This window comes from Vidua macroura, chromosome 3, assembly GCF_024509145.1.
Source record: "Vidua macroura isolate BioBank_ID:100142 chromosome 3, ASM2450914v1, whole genome shotgun sequence".
Classification (NCBI taxonomy): domain Eukaryota; kingdom Metazoa; phylum Chordata; class Aves; order Passeriformes; family Viduidae; genus Vidua; species Vidua macroura.
The window spans coordinates 85,905,045-85,929,905 of NC_071573.1; the positions used below are offsets into that span (position 1 = coordinate 85,905,045).

Below are 24,861 nucleotides of genomic sequence, written 5' to 3' on the forward strand. Positions count from 1 at the left end.
GGAAGGGAAGGGAAGGGAAGGGAAGGGAAGGAAAGGAAAGGAAAGGAAAGGAAAGGAAAGGAAAGGAAAGGAAAGGAAAGGAAAGGAAAGGAAAGGAAAGGAAAGGAAAGGAAAGGAAAGGAAAGGAAAGGAAAGGAAAGGAAAGGAAAGGAAAGGAAAGGAAAGGAAAGGAAAGGAAAGGAAAGGAAAGGAAAGGAAAGGAAAGGAAAGGAAAGGAAAGGAAAGGAAAGGAGCTATTTCTGTCATGATACTTCTGCTTTTCTGATCACAAAAGCATGCTTTACATGTACAGATTTCCAGAGACAGAAAGCAAGACAGACATTTTTCAATAGTGACAGAACCATCTAAATACTTGTTTCCTAACAGTTTAAAGTCTTAATTGTGAATCAAGGAATATTTTGTAACTTCAGTTCCCTTCAACAGCTATTAAAAGTTTAGCCAGTAGCCACATCCAATAATATTGTTAAATAAAAGACAGTTGAGATACCAGAACATAATTTAAACATTTAAAGCTTAATAGCAACATCATAATACAAAATTAAAAATAAAAATAGGCATTGTTATAGTGAGAATGTATTAAAGATACCTTTGTGTCGTAAGGACTTGCCTAACACAACTAATAAAATACTCTGCAGTGTATATGTTGCTGAACTGTAGATGTTCAGATACTAATTTCAGCATCTTGTAAGTTATAGGAAACTCCCCCCATATATTACAAAGATTATACAACTTTCCATATCAAACGCAAAATCACTTCATCTATTATTATAGACATTTCATCTATATATAATAATGTCAATTATTATTGCTATATATTAATTTCAAAAGTACAAAATTATTAATTATATACAAAAGCCTCCCCAGAATTTTGGTAATTAGCAGAACATTCAGTTTCTTTAATTGCTTTCATTAGAGTAATTTGTTCATTTTATTAACACCAGATGCAATAACACAATGCTAAAAATAAACATGCATTATACAACAAGTTTATATTTTTCAAAAAATGTTCATTACAATTAGTGTACAATTAGTGAATGCACATATAACTCTTTTCCCCCAGCTTTAGTGAAGTATTGTTTGAAACAGAGGAAAGGGAAGGAAGAAGAAACCAAACAATGCTATTCAGCACCAGTAGAAAGTCAGATCTTTAACATTCCTGTATATCAAAAACATTTTATCTGTGTCACTAAACAGGTAAAGTTTACAATAGTCTCTTTTGAAGATGTATGATTATATTTACAATACTTTATAGTCAATAAAACATTTTAATAATATTTAAAAATTGCTTAAATTCATAAAAGTATTGCAGAAATTTATAACATTTACTTATTTTAAGTATATACAAGGAAGTCCACTTAAAATTGTCCATGTTCATCTGAAGAACTGACAGAGTAAGGAACCGTCTTAATACAGTTTGCAAAACCCCAATTTGAAGGCAGCTATCATTGACATTCAAAAATCCTTAGTTGCCATTTGCTTCTGAAAACAAAAGTTCCAGTCATAAAATTTGAGTATGTAAACTAACATGTTTTGACATTAGCAGAAAATATATTCTCACAGGCATAACATCTTTAACAATGACAGTAATGATTTTGTAGAAAACTGTTAAGCTGTAGCAGATATAGTAATTTTCAAATATCCAGTATTTTAGCAGCTCATTGTGTTTCCAGTTAAACTTCCTACAGTGCTAAAATATGACAAGTGAACACGTAAGACATTGTTAGAATTTTAAAATCCAATTTATTTTTGGCATCTAAAGCCTCTTGTAAAATGTAGCCAAGTAACATCGACTTCTGTTGTCTGAAAGCCAATAACCAAACAAAAGTACACACTGTGCTTTAATCTCCAAATAATTAGGTACCCAAAATTAAGAAAAAGTAATAGAAAAGTAAAAAGAACAAAATAAAAAAATATTGCACAGTCACATTACCTAGAAAGTAAAGTTGATGTTAAAAAGCCCTAAGTGTGGATGATATAAATTATCTTCCATATAAAAAGTATAAATATCTCTTAAAATACAGCTGCAGCTATACTTTAACACCACACATTATCTGAATTCATCTGTTAATGAGGTAATAACCAAGTCTCTGACAATGCTTTTCTCTACTGAAAATATTTTAGGGCAGCAACAAGAAAGAATTTTTCTAAAAATATTTCTGAATCAAGAACAGCAATGTGTGCAGCTCTCCCTATGAGAGAATCTGCTGTATTGGGTAATGCATTAATTACATTATAACGAACCAAATTACATTCCTTGTTTTGAAGAACTGGCAGAAGCAGGTTCTGGATCATTTCAGCATAAATTGGTCCTGTAGAGGAAAAGAAAAGTTGTACTGTGTGAATTGCCAGAAACAAACAATTCTTTGACCTTGAACTCAGAATGAACACATTCCAGAGTAAGAGAAGTAATGAAATGTATTATGCTGTGGTTCTGTTAAGATACAATATAAAGAAAGTTTATTTTCCTCTAGAAATGTTGGAAAAATAATTTTAAGATATGCATTTTAATATTTGTACATTTATAGTGAGAATGTACTTATCAGTATTACTTTATTACATCATATAAAAGTTATTTGTCAATATATAGCACTAAAATGCAATTGTGCTAGGATATCTCAACAGTAAGTACAACAACTGACCTTAACTGGTTTTTAACTGATTATGGAAAAATTACCTTTTTTTCAGTGCTATTATTAAGCCACAGCTAAATAAAACCCAGGGCCTGATGCTACAATTTGATATCCTCAAAAATCAAAATTATTTGTCCTCCCTGCTCATGAAATAATACATCAAGGGCTGTGTCTATCTCACCTAACTTTCAGCGAAGTCAGTGAGCTAGAAACCTGTTCAGTCTCATCTCCATCTGCATGTTATAGAACAGGACAGACACAGAAAGCAAGTCAGCCTCTACATGGATTTTTCTCCCTCTACTACTACTACAAAGTAAGCCCAAAGTTTCTAAACACATTAGAGGTGCCTCAGTTAAGCAGCCAAAATTAAATGGGAGGAGATTGATATGTGTGAGGTTTTAACCTGAGTGGTTTGTTTATTTTGCAGGATATTTATTACCTGATTGTTTATCCTTTAAAGCTGTTTTACACATCTCAATGCGAGCAGAGTGATAAGGAACATAACGATCCTGCAGAGATCCTACTAACACAATGTTTTTGAAGTAATGAAGACCTACAAGAAAAAGGGTATCACTTATAGCAAATCCTCTGATCTTTTACTACTGAATAATTAAACATTTTACAACTGATATTTGGCACTAATTTATTACAGGATCTTGCACAAAAAAGGGAGAAAAACCAATTACAATAGGTAGACCTACAAAATGATGCGATGTTTGGTACCAGCCTTTCCTCTGTACATATTTAATAGACATGGCCATGGCTCAGTTGTAGAGTTTCCCATTAAACTGAGTATGGTTCAAACCTTCATCTTGTTTCTTAGGAATACTGTGGTTGGTTTCTGGCTATACAGAAGAGAGTAAAGCCTCCACATGGCTTAATGAAACCTAAAGATGGATGGTGCCTTGTCTTCACTGATGTTTCAGACAATAGCTGCATTAGAGTATTCGTGCCTAGCACCAACACATACATGATATAGCCCACCTAGTGCAGGTGCCTGTCTAAGGCACTGCCTCACTGTAAGGTTTAACCAGCTCAAGCACAGGTGCAGAATCCACCCAACACAACCCTGAAGTATAATTAAACCTTTATAACTAAACCCAGAGTTCCTAATTCCTGAACAAGTATGCTCATAGTAGAGCGATGCAAAGGTAGGAACCCCAAGTAATGACAGTTACAGCCCTTAAAGACATTAAATTGTTACATTTTCTCTAGAAATCTGCAGCAGATTTCTGGTGCTGCCCATCTGCTTTAGGCCAAACACAATGGAGCACTTTAGGAAAATAGATTGCCTTAGAACAGCCCCTTCTGAATATCATATTTTAGATACAAGTATCATCAATCTTTCATTATGAAAAAGTGTTTGATCAAAATCTTCTGCAGGAGCAAAGAATGTATATAGGATATTTCATAAGATAAGTGAGTTTAACTGTTTACCTATTCTTCATCCATTTTGGGGTTAAGCAACAGGATCTGTTTAACATGTATGTTCTTTGACAAATTTGAAATCTAGAGTCACAAGCCACCATACAACTATGTAGCTGAGACCTTGAACCCTCAAAACACCACCTGCTGGATCCACAGCAAATTTTAGATTTTGCTGCCTTAATGATTTTCCCAGATGCAAAACCAGTGTCCAAAGAAGACACCACATTAAGCAGTAACAGATGCTTCTTCATCTTAGACCCCTATTTAACTATATGATCACAAAAATCAACAGAAGTTGCAAATTCAGGGCTACACTTCTCAAAAGTGTTGTCAATCTCTTGCATGTACCCTGGGGTTAAGTGACTTCTGGAAACACTTATGTTTAGAATCATTTTTGAGACCAGGACACAAATTCCCTGTATTGAGAATCTGAAAAGAGGAATTGTGCAGGTAGGGGAATCCCAAGTGCCTCTCACCTTGTGTCTGAGAGTCAAGTATGCCCACTGAGAGAAGAAAGAGATGGCAGGACAGAAGCAGGCCTTGTACAGATATCAAGAGTTAAAGGCACCAACACCTACATTGTACATACAGTATATTAACTCACCCCTCAAAGGAAAACTTTCTTCCTTCTCTATGAGGGAAGCATAAAACTTACTTTCTTTTGTCCTTATCTAAAATCATTCATTTTTCACATCTCTTTCTCCTGTCTCCCCCAGCCTTTCCTTCTCCCTTATACTGACCTCATTGAAGGACCTGGAAACAAGATGGTGTAGCTGAGGCTGTGGACCAAAATACAGCTCTTTCCATCTCTTTGGTAAGAAAGAAAAAAGCAAAAACTGAGCCTGAAGACTTTTATATTCCTTCTACCATTTATGGGGAACAAAGTCTGAAATGCATATTATGACTCTTGAGACGATGCTATCCAGATCTTTCAAAAACCCTGTCATATAAAGGTCTGCCATCAGAAAATATGTCACATTTCTACAATTGACAATAGTACTCAAATGACAATGTCTCTAGCCATGTTGAGATACATACACATAAAAACCCTGGAATATGATTTTTTTTTAAAGCAAACTGATTAATTAATCTGATTATGTCTCAGCAGGGGTCCCACAGTCTTATTCAGCATCTAGTGTGTAACTTCTCACATAACTTCTATTTATACTCAAACATTTCTTTTCAAAAGACAGCAAAACTGATTGAGTTCACCTTTAGATACAGTTCAGCTTTAAATATTACTGTATCATCAACCAAATCTCTTCATGATGGTAGATTATGAAGAGAAGGGTAAAAAAACCCCAAGTTTTTCTAAAATCAATTTTTGATCAATATTCCTATCTTACCTATGATTTTTCTTCTTCCTCTTTCCTTATTATTTTCTGCTTCTTTCAAGACCTGTAAATTTTATATTCAAGCACCTCAAGAGCTATATGTCAGTCTTTTCCTGCCCATATATTTGTACTTTATTGCCCTTAACAAAATTCCAGCTGTGACAATCTAGAAATATTTTGATCTAGGAGTGTGCCTGGATTTTTCACAAAACAGCACAAGCATCTGTGGCTCCACAGCTGCTTGACTGACACACATTCACATACACCTGTCAGATGAATCCTCAATAGTTTTATAATGCTTAATGGAAACTATCCCCCTGCTGGCACATCACCCAATGGCAAAACACATTCTTGGCCAACAGTTGAAATAAGGATATCCAGCCCAGAGAAAACTGTATGAATGATATAGTATGCATAATCTAATCTGGGATTTAGCTATTATGCTAAGTACAAATTCTCCTTCCTTTATGAAAATGATTTTTGTTTTCCCTGACCATCTTAATGAGGTAATAAAAGACTAGTCGGCAAAAACTTTAAAGTAGAATTTTAGACTTATAGTATAGATAAGAAAGGCAGATACAGAAACAGATAATCCTAAATCCTAAATGTGTATGAATGTACTTGACTCACCACACAGTGGCTGATAGTTAGATATTTTAAAAATCCCCTATTTATCTATTGGTGTAATGGCTGCACTCAAGTTCTGCTCATTAGTTAGGAAGGAAAGTCTCAAAGTAGTATTGTACCTCTGCAACAGAAATGCTTTACTGTATACTTGAAGAACACAGGACTAAAATAACTCCTAAATATTAAAACTGAAACAGGAGCTTTTTGAAAATAAGTTCTTTTTCTTTTAGGTTTCCTATCCATATTTATACAAAGTTGCCTTTAAGAGATAGGAAGCATTAACAAAGCTTACCTGCTTTTTTACTAAGTTTATATAAGAATGTCTGTCGTGGATCTGAATGGTCTCGACATGTCAGTTGCAATAAAGAACCAGACTTCTTCCATTTCTGCATAAACCACAGTCCTGCATTGTTAGGTACAACATTAGTATAGATCCACAATAAAATATAAAAACCAATTAAACCTAAGTATAATATATAAAGTTCATAACAGTCTCTCAGATGTTAATTTTACTTTTCATGTAAGCATTGTCAATCTCAGAAACAGTTTAAATTTTCATTTTCTTTCCTGTCTATCTACACAATGAAGCATGAAGGCCTTAATTTCCACTAATGTACATACCTGCCAACAAAAAAAAAACTTCCAGAAAGTGTAAATAATGTTAGCCAGAATATACACATTCTATTTCAGTAATTTGTATAGTATTAGAACATTTTGATGTTCAAAAAACAACAGGCATTACTTCTCCAGTTTCTAAACTGAGCTCATTAAATGTAACTTGAAAAAAGGAAGCAGAATTTTCTCACAGGAATACCATAGTAGAAAGTTTTCTATGGTGCTATTTCTCTTTATTAGTCAATAATAATAATAGGTGGCTAACTGACTTTTCAGAAAATCTTGCCTCCCACGCCATGCGCATCTGCAGAAACACACTGCAGGTTGTAAGGCATTTTTGGAGAGAAAAGACACCAATAGTTTAGAATTATTTTAATGTATCTTATATAATTGTTTGGCAGATTAAGTATATTCAATTTAGTTTGTTATAAATTGAACTCAGTGGATGAAAATTGGAGTTTATTTATGGTGCAACAGAAAATCTGAACCAAACATACTGGAAAATACTTATGCCAACCACCTCTTGCACATCCTTTTATTGATACTTGATTTTTATAACCCTTCTCTCCGCTTATGACAGTGAAATATGCAGTTTCTCAAAATCATAGTAATGCAGAAATGTGCACCCCACATAAAATTGCTTAGTTCATTTCAAAGACAAGATCTAATACTACTGATCTAATACTACTTCACCTGTATTAACAAGAGCACTGCTGTTGTAGAGGGTACCAAGATGTGGTCCAGACAGAGACAGGAAGGTATGAAGTTTGTTGAGGTAATACTTAAATCGATGTCTTGTGAGCACTGAACGGATTATTAAATTACCCAGTGAGTGTCCAATAAAGCTGTTAAAGAGAAAAAGCAATATAACATGGAATTTTATAGCAGGATTTTTTTTTTCTTTTCACAGAGAAAAAGAAAATCGGTGTCATGAAATGCTAAAAGAGCATAGGAAAAAAATAATGAAAAGTTTCCATTCAGACCTATATTTTATATAATTCAGGAGGCATAGCTTATCTATGTCTCTCAAGCTGCACAAACTCATTACAAACGTGTTTTCAACTCCTCCAGAAATATTTAATACAGCACTTTTGAAAAGCTAACAAAACCAAACTATCCTTCCACCAGCATCTACCACCCAAACCCAAGATTATTTCTGGTCCCTTAGCACCAACTATTAAGAAAATATTTTATGAGCCATGCATGACTGAAATCATCATTACTTTGGCATGTGATGGCACTCAATATGATAAATGTATGAGCATTCCTGAAATAATCTGGTGTAGACAGATTCCAAAGGTAGTCCTAATAGGGCGGAACACCATTACTTAACTGAACCTGATTATTTAAAAACAGAAGCAACATCTCAGATCTGCTTAGCAGAGCTGACCTTTTCAAAAGAAGTGATTATCAGCTTGAGCATGCAATTGAAGAATATGTCTCTGTCAGGACAATAGTACTGTCAGGTGTTTCCCTGGTTAAGCAATTTAAGGGAAAGATGGATGGAACTCTTTAGCTTCTTGTATCTAAGGTTAAATATTACTTAATGTGAGGTGCTTACTGTCATATATACAAGCCTATATAAAGCATTTCTTTAAAACAAACACTACAAAATTAAGCAATTCTAGTTATTATGCTTACAGATCCCTGCTGAGATCAGGACCACACCAGACTAGGCACTGACTTAAAGAAGAACAGACTCACAAAGTTAGAAGTGCCTTCCTGCATTACAGATGCAACCCCAGGATATGGTGAAAACAGAAAACCATCCAAAATTATGTACAGCAGAACTATCACTGCTGGATCACATATGTGCTACAGTATTATTCCTCTAGGATCATCCTTCGTGTTTGCTCTGTATCATTACATTCATAAACAAAAGTAGTTAAAACAAAGCTTCCTGTAACATCTGTATAAGATACAGTGCTTTAAGATTACTTGACTGTTTACTTTTCTTGACTAAGCAAGAAAGCTGTCTCAGAAAATACCAATTTAAAAGTAAATTTAAAAATTCAAAGAATTGGTTATAGAATGGCAGAACCACCCTGAACTTCTAAACTTCAAAATAATTATGCATTTCTATAACAGAAAAAGGTTTTTTGTCCATTATTAATACATAGTTTAAGCATATATATATAGTCTTCTCAGTTGCTTTTAGTACTAGATTTCCAATATTATTTGTATGAGAAATTCTTTGCTTGAGTTTGCTATATTTGCTTAACTAATTTTGAAATGAAAGATTATGTATCCTCTGTGTTGTCAGCACAACAGCAGTGCACTTGCAAAACAAAACACTGAGCTGCTCTCTTGAATACTAAAATTTAAAACTATTCCCTTGGAGGACATCATAAAACTCCACACAAGAACAACAAAACCACAGATGTCTTTAAGAACAAGTAAATGCCCACAGAAATTGAGTTGACCCTGAAGATGATCTGTGTGATGTAACATCTGTGTGATGTGTTTTTGAGTAAAACAGATTGTTTTCTAAAGAAGATCTGAGCATTAGCAGAGATACTCTCTTGACAGTTCTCCTACAGTTCAGACAGTATTTACTAAAAGTCATAAGGGGATGAGAAACTCTTATGCTGTACCATAACAAAGGGCATTTTCTGTGAAAAAAGCAGCAATCCATCTATCAATTCTATCATCCCTAAGAGTACAGGCATACTTAACCCAAACTTCAGAAACATGAAAGATCAATTTTGAGGAAAACTGGAAGCTCACAATCAACTATGTGAATGTACCTCAAAGACTAAACATTTGTAGTTAATTTGAAAAGCCTTAGAAATATAATAAAGGTTACAGTAATACATTGTGATCCAATTCAGATGCTTAGGTGAACCCATAAGCCTTAAATTTGTTTTTTAATAGAGAAAGGTTTTAAAAATTGCTCAAATCAAAAAGGGGAGGAAAAGGAAAATTCTTCAAATAGGGTCTTGAAAGTGTAAAACAGGAATGTAATCCATCCTACTCATAGGAAGCTTTGCAAAAGCAATGAACACTAGGTGGCAATATTACAATCTTCTGCATATATCATTAACACACTAAAGTTAACAGAATTACAGTTTTTATACATGCTTTGTGATACAAGTCTACCAATTCAGATCATACTAGAAAAATCAGACACAGCAAAACCTCATTATTCTGTGCCAATAAACAAGAATCCTGTCCAACTATAAAAATTCATGGAAGGAAAAAAATCAAGATTCATAATCAATGAGGTGCTCAAACAACAGATGTTTTAATATATGCATAGCATTAAACACTTTTTTTTTTTTTTTATGAGCCAATGTTACTTTGGGAAGAGGATGACAAACTGAATTAATCTGCCTGAGGTCAAAATCCAATACAAATCATCAGAAATTTACATAAGACTTGACATGTGCAAAATGATTTCTGAAACTACACTATAAGAGCAGGTGGTTTATTCCCCAGTTGCCTGGTTACCTGGAGGGCTTTCATCCTCATAGACACTTAAAACTTGAATGGGTATGACTGAGCAATTTCACACACTTCAAAGCTGCATTAACTTTGATGGTGACATTGGTATGACCGGTCCAAATGACCTCACCCTAAAGCCTCCTGTGATTCTTTACTAAACAGTTATTTTATAAGGCAAATTGCATTTGTTTTGAATCAAGCTTCCAGCTCATGCTTGCTCCATGCTTGTTGTGAGCACAAAGATTTTGTTCAGAGATGAAGGAATGTGTTAGATAGTGAATTGCAGTAATAGCTGATATTAGCTCTGCAGGTACCAAAAATGTTTACTGAAGCTGACACTATTCCAGTGGTACAGGGAGTGTATTTTCTCAGTACAGGAATGTAGCACAGTAAAAGTAGGAGTTCACCATTACTTGAGAGCATGAGAGACTGCATTTATCTGAATAAAGGGCAGAATCTCAGAACATGTCTGGACTTATCTTGACCTGAGCTGATTTTGATTTGTTTAAGCTGTGACAACAATCATCTGCCAGTGAACTACCAAGTCAGGTCTAAAGTTGTTTTAGTTTCAGTACAGTTTCTATTAATAACAAATAGTTATTATTTGTGGCCTGAACTGTGTATCACCAGAATGAAGTGTGGTGTGGATGACTGTAGGTACAGGTATCATATGGTAGAGATCCCCAATGGTCTATTAATGATCACTGCAAAAGCACAGTTGTGTAACTTAGGAGAGGAAGTCAGCATTAGGGATAACAGAGAATGGGAGGGAAAAAAAGAGTAAATGGGAAAGAAAAGAAAGAATATATATGCCAACTGGAAATATAGAAATACGAAATTAATCTATCCAGATCCAAGGCCAAGGAAGCTGGAACTCCCACCATGAACTTTATTGTCCTTATACTGAAGCCTGGGATGCTGATGTCCAGCTGCTTAAGCAAGACAGAATCCAACCATCTTAGGATGTTGGCTTTTTTGCCATACAAAATCACAAATCTGGAGACTGATGTCTATTTTGACTGGTTATGGAGCAGCACTTGCAGAGACAACACTTCCTTTAGGAGATGGGGAGATTTTATGAGGAGAAAACAGCATCATTCAGGACACCACAGATAATTACTACAAGGGCTGTTTTCTACAGTGGCATAACCAAAATGAGGCGGGAAAGCATCAGCTTCTTGAGCAGAGGATTTCTCAGCAGTACTTTCCCAGGCTTTCTGGATCATCCCTTCAAGGCCTTGCATAGAGGCACATGTCTTTCTAACAGGTCTCTCATGTAAGTTGAAAAATGAAGACTTCTGCTTCAGTAGGGCCCAAGACAAGTACACACCTTAAAAAGGAAACTAAAATAAAAATTCATAGTTTTTTTTTTCTTTCACATGACGAGTAACAAATAAAAGTGAAAAATATTTACAAATCCGAAGTCTTATGAGAGAAGCAAACCAAAAGCAAACAAGAGTTCAGCTCTCAGGTATAAACAATGAGAAGATAAGTGGGTGGGTTTGCTCATTACAATCTTCAGAAAACAGCATGGGAGAGAAGATCCTAGTGTATGCTGGTGAGTTACAGAACTCTTCTCTCCCATACCAAGGGTGCTACCATGTAGTCTGTGAAATAAAAATATGATCACACAGTGCTTTTTTAATTTTTAAATCAACAGTTTAGACAAAATTAAGCATGTCAAATCTTGCCTAGCTCAAAACAGAAACATATGTTTAAACAGTGAGATTATGTTTAAATGTTTTAGATGTTTCCTCCAGCTGAACAAGGCCTACCAAACACATGTGAATGCACAAACTTGTCTGAAACACATGTGACTAGCAAGTCAAAAAACCTTCTGGATGTATAATTTGAGGATGCCTAAACAAATGGATAAAGTAAGGCTTGAATTAGCTCCTTTCATCTGTTGATGAGCTAGCTCCAGCAACACTGCTGAGTTAGTAAGGTAGTCTGCCCAAGTGGTGCGCCATACCTTGAGAAAATAAGTGCAACTGGCATTCCCTGGAAGTAAATGTAAAAGAAAACAGGAATGCATAGACTGTGGCAAGCCCTCTAATAAGATGTAAAACATGCTATTTAGCAGATGAAACAATCAGAAAACATAAAAAATAATGAAATATATTTTCATGCAGCTGCCCTTCAACGTCACAGGTAAGATGAAAGTGCCCTGTAGGAGTGACAAGACAGTCTGCCATGTCATACTTGGTGAAAGGACTATAAAATCAGAAGGAAGCTAACTTCATCCTGGCATAGTGCTATTACAAGTTCCTTTGACCTTCTCAAAATACTACCTGTTTTTCTGCAGAACTCTATTATGCAGGATTGTTGAAGCACAGGACAGCAATTCCTTAAATGTAATGCTTAACCTGCCCTAAAACCACCAAGAGATGAGCTTACAACATTGTTCAGTCTTTGTTCATCTGGCAATTCCCTCTCTCTCCATTGTCCTCCTTTCCCCTACTCCTCCCCCATCCCAAACTGCTTTTTCTCCTTTTTCTTTTGGCCTGCTCCTGAGCATCACAGTTTAAAACAACCCAGGGCTCTAGTTTTAAGTTTATTTCTGTAAATAGTATAGAACAGATATTACCTGATTTTTGAAAGGGGTAGATTATAAATTTGTATATACTGAATAATTTCATCTAAAAGGCGATCTGTCATGGAATCAAAATCAGCAAAGGTATCATTCTGTAAAATAAAAGAAATAAAAAATAATAACTGTATTTTCTAATGCAGCAATATACATTCTGCATTGTCTGAATTCTTACTCCCCGGTGTTTCGATTAACAGCACACAAATAAAAGCATCGATATTAACTCTGAATACAAACACTACAGCTAGTTATTATATATTTTTCATGTAATTTTCTTGTAACACGGAATAAAGTGATACACATTCTACTGTAAGACTGCTTTCTTCTAAAATACTAAAACAAATCTTAACATTACACACCCAGCCTGACTTCTAAGCTGTTCTCTACACTTAAGATTATCTGTAGTGAAACAGAAGACCAAACTGCATATTCAGAATTATATCACACCGCCCATGAAATAGAGATGAGACAATTACTGTGACAGCAGTCTACAGTAATACCAGTTATTCAAAATGAAACAAACAAACAAAATTCTTAAAGCCTTATCCTCAGTTCATATCAGATTCTCTCCAATGATCAGCAGTAAGAAATTAAAAGAGATAGGCAAAACCTGCCTAGAACTTTTCAACACAAGTTCCAAAGGATCTGTGCTAAAATCTGTAGTGTTCAACACATTGGTAAATGATCTGAGAAAGTAAAGGAGATGAAAAATCAGTTTGTAGGCAAAACTAAATATCCAGAGTAGTCAAATCTAGAATCAACCAGAATTTCACAAGAATCTTATACTACTGCACGCCTGGGTGATAAAATGGCAAGAAATGCAAACGTTACACAGAGAAAATCAGCCCTAACTGTATATGCAAACAATAATCTACATGTCTGTGTTGCATATAATCAGCTATGTTAGGAAAGCAAGGAAAGAAAATAGCAATATAACATTTTGTCAGTCCGTAGTGCAAAAGCCAGGGCAGAACTAGAACTAAAATTGAATGATCAGAACTAGAACTAAAACTGAATGGTCAGAACTAGACAGGGCATCTTAAATGCCTTGTCTAGTTCTGATCATTCTATTTTCATGACAAGAAGTTTCAAGCAGGCCAGGAAGGGTACCGTGGATGAACAGAAACTTTTCACACCCAATTGTTAGAAATAAAAAATGGACTAAGGCTCTTCAGTTGCCTCCTGAGGGAGAAATTGTACTTGCTTATAAAGTATGTGATTAACTGAAGCAGTGAATGAGGAATGATTATCAAGTATTTTTTCCAAAACAAACTGTAAGGTAAATTATTTCTATTTCCTTGTTTGCAACTGAATTACTAATGTATACAAACCACAGAATTAATCTCAACTGTATGCTATGGATACAGAAGTAAAAAGACTCAAATAGAATCAGCCAACATTAAGGAGGAAAGTCTGTCAGCAGCTATTAGGCTCAGTGGTCTCAGTGGAATCCACAGATCAGAAAGCCTCACAGCTGCTGACTGACACAAACTATAGAAGAGAAAGCCTGGCTTGGTCCCTGTCCAGCCTCTTTCACAAAGCATCCCAGCAGCTACTGCCAGAAAAATGCTAGTGCACTAAATGAAGCTTTTGTTTGAGCCACTGACAAGACTTTGTTCTAGTTCATCTCTGAGCTATGAGAAGTATGTCTAATACAATATGTAATACACACATACACACAGACAAAAAGTAAAAATTGGTCTTTTGTGCTTTGGCAAGTTTACTTCACAACAGTTTAACACAAGAGGTAATTTGATATTTGTTCAGCGTTATGATGTAGATCTTGTAGAATGCTGACAAAGAACAAGTGGCAGGAATTTTGTATTTCTCAGATCCTCTGAAATAACACATCTCCCTTCTTGCCACACCAGTTTTCACTCTTACCATTTTAACCACTAGTACTGAGCATATTTTATCCACAATCCAAACTGCTTATGCTGAGAACTTAGGAGATGCAGTACACACAACAAATTGGTAGTAACAAATGTTACCCCTTAAAATATTTACCCTCAATACCATACAAGATTTTGTAATTACTTTGACACAAGCCACAGATCAAATAATGGATTCGATGAGAATACAATAAAAATGTACAAAATGTAGTAAACACAATAGTGCAATTAAATCAATGTGTTTGAAGGTTTACACTGTTCATAGTTTTTGTAAAACTGTATTTGTAAAACATATTTTTGTAAAAATTCTTTTTTAGTTGGCAAATACCTGATTCCTTTCAGACATAAGAAATTCAATTCTTCCTCCAGGCAGCCCTAGCTCAATGTAAGTCTTCACTAATCTTAGATCTGCACTGTTACCTTCAAAAGAAAAACAATCAAGAGTTAGATTCTGCAAAGTTAACTTGCAATAAAAGCACTCAGAATACTGAAATGAATCTCTGTCAGAGCTTTATATTTAAACACAGCTAATTATAGTCTCAGCCCTAATGAAAATTCAGTAAGACTTTGAAAGATAAACTAGAATGTCAAATTAAGTGACAAAATGGTTTATGAAAATGACATTCGATGCAAACACTTTTAAAAAAGCAAGGATGTAGGAAGTCATGCTTGATTCTGTCTTAGCCTCCAACTGATACATAGCACTGTGAACATTACATTCTTGGAGATGTAATTAATTTTGATAAAGTCAATTAAAGAACTCAAAGTGAGCTTAAGGAATTCAGTGAAGGAATATTTCATAAAATGAAAAGGCAGAGTGAACTATCAGTGGATAAAGATACTTTTAGATACTGTGGTACCCAAAACAACAAATGCTAGTTGAACTAGCATCCTGAAGATTTTTCCACATCAGTAGTCAGGGATGCTTTTGAAGAAAGGGTAGCCTTTTTGCCTTAATTAGAGAACAAGATTTTTATTTACATCTGTCATTTATAGGCAATAGCTTGTATAAGCTCACCATTTCATAAGAAAATTCTAACTATGTGGACTTTCCTAAGGCTTCAAACACATGTTTTTTTGACAACAGGCTTCTTGGTCAAGTTAATTTTTGTGCCACTTCTGCATGCAATAGCACGAGAATATCTGCACTAGTAGAAGGGAATACCTCTGAGTCCTGTTTTTAAAAGTACTTAACAAAGGCTGCTTTCTGCCCAAATGAGGAAAGAAAAACTGCTGTTATTTTATTTTTTTAACTTAGGAATTTGAAAAATGAAGGTGCCTGTGCAGTGTTGGTGCACTCCAATACTCTAGTCTACTGCCCTCTTGTGTTTCCTTACATTGTTAATTTAAGAAGTGTCTCAAAAATGCACAAAAGCTAGGGGGCATATTGTTTCTTAATATACACATGTGCTTTGAACTAAAAACAGGTGAATATATTCAAGCTATTTAAACTTTATAACCCTTTCAATTAAAAAGAGATTTTTCTCACTTCTTCCACAGTAGAATCTTTGTAGATTCTTTGTAGAATCTTGGAAATAGTCAAAAACCCAGCTGGGTTGCATCCTGGGCAATCTGCTGTAGACTCTGCTCTGAGCAAGGAAGTTGAACAAGAAAATCTTCAATGATCCCCTTCACCCTCAACCACACTGTGATTCAGTGACTTAGCCTTTTAAATCCTTATAAACACTTGACTGTGTTTTACATGTACTATTTCTTTTTCCTAACAAGATACACATACTTCATTTTTCTTGACAACACAGCAATTCTAAAGAAAACAGTTTTGTCAGTAACTCCATTCTATTACCACAACATGGACAAATTCCTTTATGACATAAAAAACTGAAAGATGCACCTGATGTGAACTAAGGCATTAAACATTTATGTGCAGGGAAGTTTTATTAAAGAAAGAGAATTCTTAATTTAAAAGATTTTATGGAACACATTGTCAAATGTAGCAGTACAATGTCAGATTCCCATTTCCCTCCAGTGAACCTATTTCAGGTGTCCAATTCAGAGTTTGAATGACCAAAGCTAAATCTCACTGGTAATCTGAACTGCTTTCTTGTACAGTATCACATTTCTCAGCATACCATCTAGGCCATGGACACAAACTATAAGATGTACTCCTTCTTCTGAACACTCATCGTCTTCCATACTGAAATAAGGTATTGAAGAAGCCAGTTTGAAAACATCACTATACATAAATCCAGGAAGTTTAAGTTGCCTCAATTCTTCTTTAGCCTGTAGGAAACTGGAACAAAAAAAAATTATACACTTACTATTGATAGATAAATGTGGAGTCTTCCAGGATACAGTTTTCTACTGTCATTTTGCTTTGTATTCTATGTAATTAATATGAAGGAAAATATATTTATCAAATTACTATGTTCACAAAATAAACCATTTCCTCAGAACATTTTACTGCAGATTCCTACAGCCCCTTTTCCTCTGTAACAGCAACCGTATCTCAAGTTCTACTCTCTTCTCTCCTTTGACTATCTTTGCAAACTCTCAAGTATTTCTGAAACCACTAAAGATGCTGAGTTTATTGTGGACTTGAGCAAGCAACAGCTTTGTTTCCATATAAAATAAAAAATATAAAAATATATTCCAATAAAAAATTATAGAAATTATAACCAGTTGGAAGTCAAGGTAAAGATTTTCACTGACTTTTGATAATTCTTGCCAAGCCTATTTCTTAGGTCAGAAGAGAGCTGGAATCAGTGCTGTAATGTCTCACCATAAGGTTCCTGTGGTAGGCTGAAAAACTGACACTTGCTTCTGAAACAGCCAGATCCAGACTTCTGATCTTCTACCTATTCTATAAAGGCATACACTACAAGGTTTTTAATAGCTGAGATCCTCACATGCTAGGAGCTCCTTGTGTTCCTTCCTCTCTTTCTTCCACTTCACTTCATTTTTGTGCATGGCCTTCCTAATTGTGTATCAGTTTCCCTGCAGCACATAAAGCTTTGTGCTTCCTTATGCTTCCTTAATCCATCTGTTCTGCATGATCCCTTATGGTGTCATGCTGTACCCCATCCTCTTCTGCCTGCTCACTGTTTCCCTCCCATTCTACCTTTTGTTCTCTGTTTTCCCAGCTTTATCTTTAGCTCATTCTTCACTAACTGGCAGGAGCAGGCCTCAATGAAGTCAGCCTGAACAGAAACCACTGCTGACAGCTGCTCTTATCACTCAGCAACAGAAGCTACTTTAGTTTGTACTCAAGGCATGTTTCCTGAACACACCAAGGGTGGTTCTTTATGGAGCAGATCATACCCTCTGGATTCACAGTTATCTCATATTCCAGAGGACTCTGCTTCTCCCACGGCCAAGTCCTTGATTTTATTCCAAGTTCACTTTTATTGTTACAGATGAGCCTGAGTAGTCTCTGCTCTTCATTCTTCCCATTCCACACCAGTACCACTGTACAGTATTTCAGAAGCTACTTTTCTGGCCACTTCTAACATGTTTTCCCCCACCTGACTGCTTACTCCTTCTTTCTGTTCTCAAGCTGCTTTTCACAAACTATCTGGTCTTCTATCTCTTCCACCTGCTCAGCATTTGTTTCTACCTCTCTTTTAAATTTTCTTTTCTCTCATAGCAACATTTTACTTCCAATACAACACATAAGCTGCTGCTTCACATGTTTATTTAGCAGCAGGAGTTTATCAGGGAAACTCCTATGTTTACAGCAAGAAGAGGTACAATCTGGGATCCCTGACATTCCTCTAAGTTTGGCTTTCCTGGCCTCCAAACTGCGGTGTAATTTAGAGCACTGTGGTCTTCAAGGTGGTACATTTTTGATATTTGAAGTTAAGATTTAAAAATAAGGCCATTACCATAGCTTGCATTACACATTTGCTTCACTTAGCAAATCTGATGGACAACCAGTTACACAATGTTTTTGAAGTCAAAGCATATTTTCCCAAGCTAGCTATTTTAACAATTTCATAAAACACCATTTTTATGCTCAGTATCCTTTACAACATCATTCTTCAGCTGGATGATTATTTTTTAAACGTAACAAAGAAAAATCCTGTTTTGCTTGTTTTTCAAACCACATGAAATGACAAGATAACTTAGAGAAGTGTAGTGCTAAGACACTTTTTATCTGAACATCTAGAACATGCTGTTACTTGGGCATGCAGAATTCAGAAGCCACAGTTCTGGGGCATTCTACTGGCCAATCATGTTTCTTTTCCCCTTTCACTATTATATTAACATAATTTCTAAAAGTAAAAAGCTTGTTTTAAAACAATCACTTACGCTAACATTTGAGGTTTTGGGGAGCTTTCATACCAGGAAACAGCTGAAGCTGAGCTGTAGGATGTGCTGCCTGGCTGTTGTGTAATTGCATCAGATTTATTCTTTGAAGAAGAGATAACATTGCAGGGAGAGTCTCTCAGAGAAGAAGGGAAAGACAAACAACCAGGAGTACAGACAGGGGGCACGGTCATTATGTCTTGCAGGTGTCCACTGTCAATTATTTCAGATCTCAGGGCTCTCTCTTCTGCTAAGCCATGATCTCGGTCAGCACTGCATGCTCCATCTAATATACTATAATCCGTTTCTTCATAATACCCATTTTCAATCATGTCTTGATCCTCCTCTTCTTCCTCATCTTGTTGGGAAGAGCAAATAATTTGTTTCTCATATGCTTCCTTTTGAGGGCTAACAGGATTGCTGTTGTCCATAGGCCAAATAGCTGAAATACCTGTGCTGCTTTGAGAGCCAAAATAGTTTTCAACAAGCCCTTGCTTTACCATGTCAGCACTACCATCTGGAGAAGGATTATCTGTACCAGTTTCACTTTTAGCTCCTGACAGTTCTTCAGCTGTGCCCTTAAATTCTAAAGGCTCATTATGTTTTCCTTTGTTTGTTTTTTTTTCCACTGCATTTACAGATGAAGAACCTGAAACAGAAGATGGCTCACCCAAACAAGTTGTTTCCAAACACAACTTAACTGTTTCTTCTGTAGCTCTAGGATGCCTTTCAAGGTCCTGAGGGTCCTTGCAGGTTGTGCCAGGGCCTGTTTGTGGGCTGCAACTTTCCACATCAGTAGGCGTGTCCTCATCTGAAGCAACTAAGTGTAACAGATCTTTTTCTCCTGAGAGTGAGGAATGTATAGACAGAGTTTTGTTATCCAAGTGCCCTGAATACACAGCAAGCTGTTGCTGCAAATTGGTGTTTGATATTTTACTGTCATCACATTTTGGCAAGTCAATTGCTCCTAGATCCAATACTGTTTTGCTGTCACTTAGCTGGCATTCAGGTACAACAGACATCTTTGAATTCTCATCAGGTGACAGCTCATCATCATCTGAAGGCAGTGAATTTATGGATGTCAGGGATGACTGTATTTCACTTACAGCACTTGTACTCTCAGTGCAATGGCTTTCGATTGTGTTTTTTATTGCACAGTCTGGTTTTAGTAAAGGCTGAGGAAATGCTCTGTCACCATTGTGTGCACTTTGTCCATGAACATTTTCAAAAACATGATCAGGGTTGGGGTGAGTTGCAAAAGAACTCGGTTCACTTTCTACACCTGAATCTGAAAATCTAGAAGAGGCATATGTCACACTAACATCTGGTAATTTAGTCATGTCTCCACTTGCAGAGATTTGACTTTCTTTTGTTGAAAGAGTAGGTGGATTGCTTTTCATTTTTGTCAAGATGTCACTGGTATGCTGGCAGTTTCTCTCATGGACCTCTTCCTTTTCAATCACGGGTTCCTGTTCTCCCAAATTCAGTTTATTTCCAGATTCTGAAGACTGAACATTGGGTGCCAGCAAATTATTTTCGTGCACTTCATCTTGCGGAAACTTAGTCCATGATCCAGTGTGAGCCACTCCTTTCTCCTCTTCATAAAGATTCTTATTACTTGGTTTGACCTCAGTTGTCCTGACTCCTGAGGAAGCTGGTTGACCCCCATGACAACCTTCAAGTGTACCTCTGTGCTGTAAAGCACTGTCTGCTTGAACAGTTCCAGAACCAGTCTGGGAGATAGTAAGTCTATCAAAAATAGCCTCATTTTCACAGTGCACAGGACTACTTGGACCTGGTTGGTCACCTTCAATCTTGACAGCCATTTCATCATATGGCAACAATGGAAGGTCTCTTCGAGTTATTTGCCTGATGCAGGCCTTTGTATCACAAGGAATTCCACTTACTCCAGGGTCCAGCCCTTCATTAGCATTGTATGAAGGCTCGCCATCTAACCTTCTACAGGCATTTTCCAGTGCTGCACTTATCAAACATTTGTATCCTACTAACACCACAGAGTCCTTTGAGTTCTGTTTTACGACTTTTTTTGTGTTTTCAGCTTTCATTGTTTTTATGAGCTTAGCAACCTTAGCTTTGGATTTATTTGTATCTTCATTTTTCCCTTTGAAGGTTTTTGTTAGCATCTTTTCAGCTTCTGAATGCCAAAAGACGGAGGCACCAGCAGGTCTCATTTTCAGTTCTGGGCTACTGAAACCAGCAACGAAACCTTCTTCAGCTTCTAACTTATCCAGTTTATTGGACTCTGCCCTTGGAACACTCTGAGCTACCAACCAGGGTACATCCAAATCTTTCACAGAAAAGGGGAGAAAAAAGAAAGTATGTTTACAATAAGATTATGGAGATAAGTGATGCTATAACACACTAACAATTATAGAATTTTATACATCCTCAAAACTCAAGCTCCCATATCCTATCAAACCCCATATCCTATCAAATAAATGTAGTCCTTTAAAGCCAGCAAGAAATTTATAAAAAAACCCTCAAGTTTTACATAATTTTGCTAATTTCTTCAAAAAGAAAATTGTACTGTGAGCTGTGTTTACCTTCAGTAATTGAATCTAAATATCGATCTTCAAAGATAATAGGCAAGGAGTTCATATCTCCATCTAATTCACTGCATTCAATAGGGAGGGGTGGAAGAGAACTGCAGAAGGAAATGTTTTTGATAGCTGCACACACCTGTAGATGACTTTGAGCACTGAAAAAAGGAAGCAGTCCTCCATGAAAAAAACAGAACTATTTATTTTTACATTAACAGAAATTACCAACAGTTTAATTCATTTTAGTAGAAGCTTTTCTAGTAATTAACTATTAATAGCTTGATTATTTAATAACTTCTTTTATAACTACCAGTACTTTAAATCTATATTGAGAACAAAAGTTTCCCTTGAATTTCTTATGTACTTTTGCAATGCTACTTTTACACAACAGAAACTATACAGCAACAGTACTACATGCTAGATACTGTGGCATTTCAAAGGCTACTCACTGTAGTTCTTGAAAGGCAAGAGCAGCTTGCCTAGGATGCTCAAAGCAAAAGAATGCTTCAGCAAATCTGCGCACCTGCAAGACCCAAATGAAGGTAGAGGTTATTTTACCTTATAAATCATTTGTAAAAATCCACCAGCATTCCTATGCATCAATGTTGTATCATTGTATGTATAATACAGACGGTTACTTTTTTTTTTAGATGTTCATTCTGGATGGGTGACACAGACAAGAATAGTGACTGAAATAATTTTAATTTGTCCTCTGGATAACTGGGAATTATATTAGACTCAATTGCCTGCTAAAAATTTTATTTCCAATAAATCAATCGTCCAAATCAGGCACAAACAATAACACACAAAAATATTACTGGAATTTTTGACTGGAAGAAAGGAAATGACTGTTCAATTCACATTTCTGAGGCAGAAACCCATTAGATATTCTGCAGTCTCAAAATACAGAGGAGTGTTTCAAACTTTCTGTAAGTACCCTCTAGCCCACAGTAAACTACTGTGCAAAAGAATCTTTTGTTTGCAAAGATTTCAGCTGGAAATGATGAAGACAGTAACAGAATGTACATTAATTATAAGCCCTGTATTAAAGACTTGTATGTTTGAGGTCAACAAACAATACAGTACTGAAGTGGTATTTAATAACACATGGGAGTATATTTTTTTATCATCAAATGTGTTAAACCATCAATATTTTACCGTCAAATACATGCTAAAATAGAGAATATGAATTATACAGCAATTTTCTGCAATTGAAAACATAATCAATGTACTGAAAATGTAGTATCTAGAAACCCCAAAGGTTTTGTACAAGATTTCTCACATTTCCAATATTCTACATAAATATTAATTCAATCAATATGCATTTCATTTTTGCAACTGCCAAATTACCTGCATCTGAAAAAAGCAAACCAAAGAGAAGGTGCTGTGCAATGGTTGTTGGCAACAGCTTGCTCGTTAACATTAATTTGGTTGTATCAATTTAAACAAAATTTCTATCCCACTTAGAGAATTACATGCTAGTCTTCCAAATCAATAATTTATTTATCAAGTGCTTCCTGACCTCCTACACCTTTATTTCTTCAATATACTCTGGGTCTTCCTCTTAAATGATGGAACTTTCTGAACAGACTGTGGGAGTTTTCAGCGTGAAACTGGCAACAAGTGTGAAGACCTAGTTCAGTTCCCTCAGTTCTCTCACTCAGAGCTACAGCCAGCATCTGCACCCATCCTGAGAGCAAACGTGGCTCTCTGAAAATCTTGGCCATGAACTGGCAAACATCAGACTTTCAGGACCACATTAATTTTGTTCAGAGATAAGAACTTGCATGGGTGTTCATTTTCCCTCCTGATACACTGCCCAGTGTACTTTTAGAGAGTACCACCTGGCTTAAGTTCTGTAGCTTCTACACTTTTTTGTTTTCTTAATTCAAGAAGAGCTGAGGAAAAAAGTTTTCCAAGGTGCTTAAGAAAAAACCCAATCCCAAACATTTTCCCCCCATCTCTAACTTGCAAACAAAACACAAAATCCTGTCCCAACCTCCCAGAATTTATTGTAATGTATTACATGAAATTAATCTTAGCCATAACATCATCTCTGAATAGTCATGGAAAATGCTTTAAAGTAAAAAGAAAACACAAAATTCAACAGTTTCTTGTAAATGCAACTTCCAGTCTTGCCAGAACTCATTTTGCTTTCTTTCAGAATTTGTTGTTAGGAGTTTATACAAACACATGCGGGATTAGAATTGATGTTCCCAAGTAATTTGCTGCATTTTCCCAGCTGGCTTTTCTAAACAGACATCTACCTTGCAAATACATGATTTTTTCTAAGCTAACCCCTACCGTTTCCCCCAGAAAGGGGGAACTATTGTTATACAATAGACTTAACAGATAATTTTACTGCTTAAAAACTAGATTTTAGAACAACTGATCATGAAGAGTGGACATTACAATTTTAAATTAAGCAATTTAAAAATTAAAGATCTTAATCAATCAGGTAATAGTTACAGGAACATTGCCAAATTAGTAGATGTCTATGGTATATGTCAAGAAAAGGACACACAGCTGTTCCCAGGAAGCAAGCCAGGTAGTTTTGAGTTTACATGTGAGCACTTCACCACATAAAGTAACTGGAGTTATATGGAGAGTAGATCTTTAGAATACTGCACTCTCTTCAACAGAAGAGGAAGGTATTTTTTTATTTGCAATAAATCCCATTTGCAATTAAGTAATTCCAGTGCTTGTGAAGAAAATCTCAATACCAGCTCCAGACAGCTCCACATAGAATAGCAGCAGTATAAAACTAGCAAGCTCCTAAAGCACATAAGTCTTTATTAGTGACAGAAAAGAACCCAAATCAACAGTAATTTATTATGTTTAATAGGTGCTTAACTTACTGAAGGACTGAGGCTCTTGCTAGGACACTGTTAAACAGGCTCTGCAGAACCAGAGTGACTGCCAGCTCTGTTAGTGACACAGGAACCACTGACTTGGGCTGACTCCACAGGGACTTTGCAGGAGGAAGCTGCAGCTGTTCTTCCTAATCTCTAGACTTCCCAGAGGCATGTTTTTATGGTCCTCCCAATGTAAACAGAAGAACTGTGTATAAAAACTGCTGTGGAATACATATTGTGTGTCTGCATATTTATTAATAGCAGTCAGAGATCTTAGTTTTCAGCTCTCCTATTTTAGGACTAATCAAACTGAAAGAAATAATTTTGGAAGAATTTAGTCAGACCTACCAGAAGATGTCACTACAGAATAAAGAAATGAACTAGTTTAGTGTTCAAATGTTTTGTAATATAAAATAACATATTCTGAGCAGTTTTTTTCAATAAAATATATTTGTAAACTTTATCAGGTTGATCAGTATGATCCATGTAGTAGATGGATGTTCAGTTTTAAAATGTTCCTTACTTTTTAGTGTAGTGCTTTTCCAAGTATTTGAAAAGAGTTAAATATTGAAACACTTAAGTAAACATAAGTAAAACTATTAAAATAATTTCAATACTT

General features: G+C 35.7%; 1 protein-coding gene across 2 annotated transcripts in view; it reads right to left on the reverse strand.

Moving 5' to 3' along the window:
• Positions 1-970: 970 nt before the first annotated feature.
• Positions 971-24,861, reverse strand: part of FAM135A (family with sequence similarity 135 member A) — a 79,841-nt gene continuing 55,950 nt past the window's right edge. For both annotated transcript variants that reach the window (XM_053973577.1, XM_053973576.1), the window contains 10 exons: positions 21,837-21,910; positions 21,391-21,545; positions 18,830-21,134; positions 16,651-16,811; positions 14,889-14,980; positions 12,666-12,763; positions 7,328-7,479; positions 6,312-6,422; positions 3,070-3,183; positions 971-2,309 (listed from right to left, as the gene is read on the reverse strand). In XM_053973577.1, coding sequence (XP_053829552.1) covers positions 2,104-2,309; positions 3,070-3,183; positions 6,312-6,422; positions 7,328-7,479; positions 12,666-12,763; positions 14,889-14,980; positions 16,651-16,811; positions 18,830-21,134; positions 21,391-21,545; positions 21,837-21,910 — 3,468 coding nt within the window. In that variant the 3' untranslated portion in view covers positions 971-2,103. The remainder of the gene's footprint in view (positions 2,310-3,069; positions 3,184-6,311; positions 6,423-7,327; positions 7,480-12,665; positions 12,764-14,888; positions 14,981-16,650; positions 16,812-18,829; positions 21,135-21,390; positions 21,546-21,836; positions 21,911-24,861) is intronic.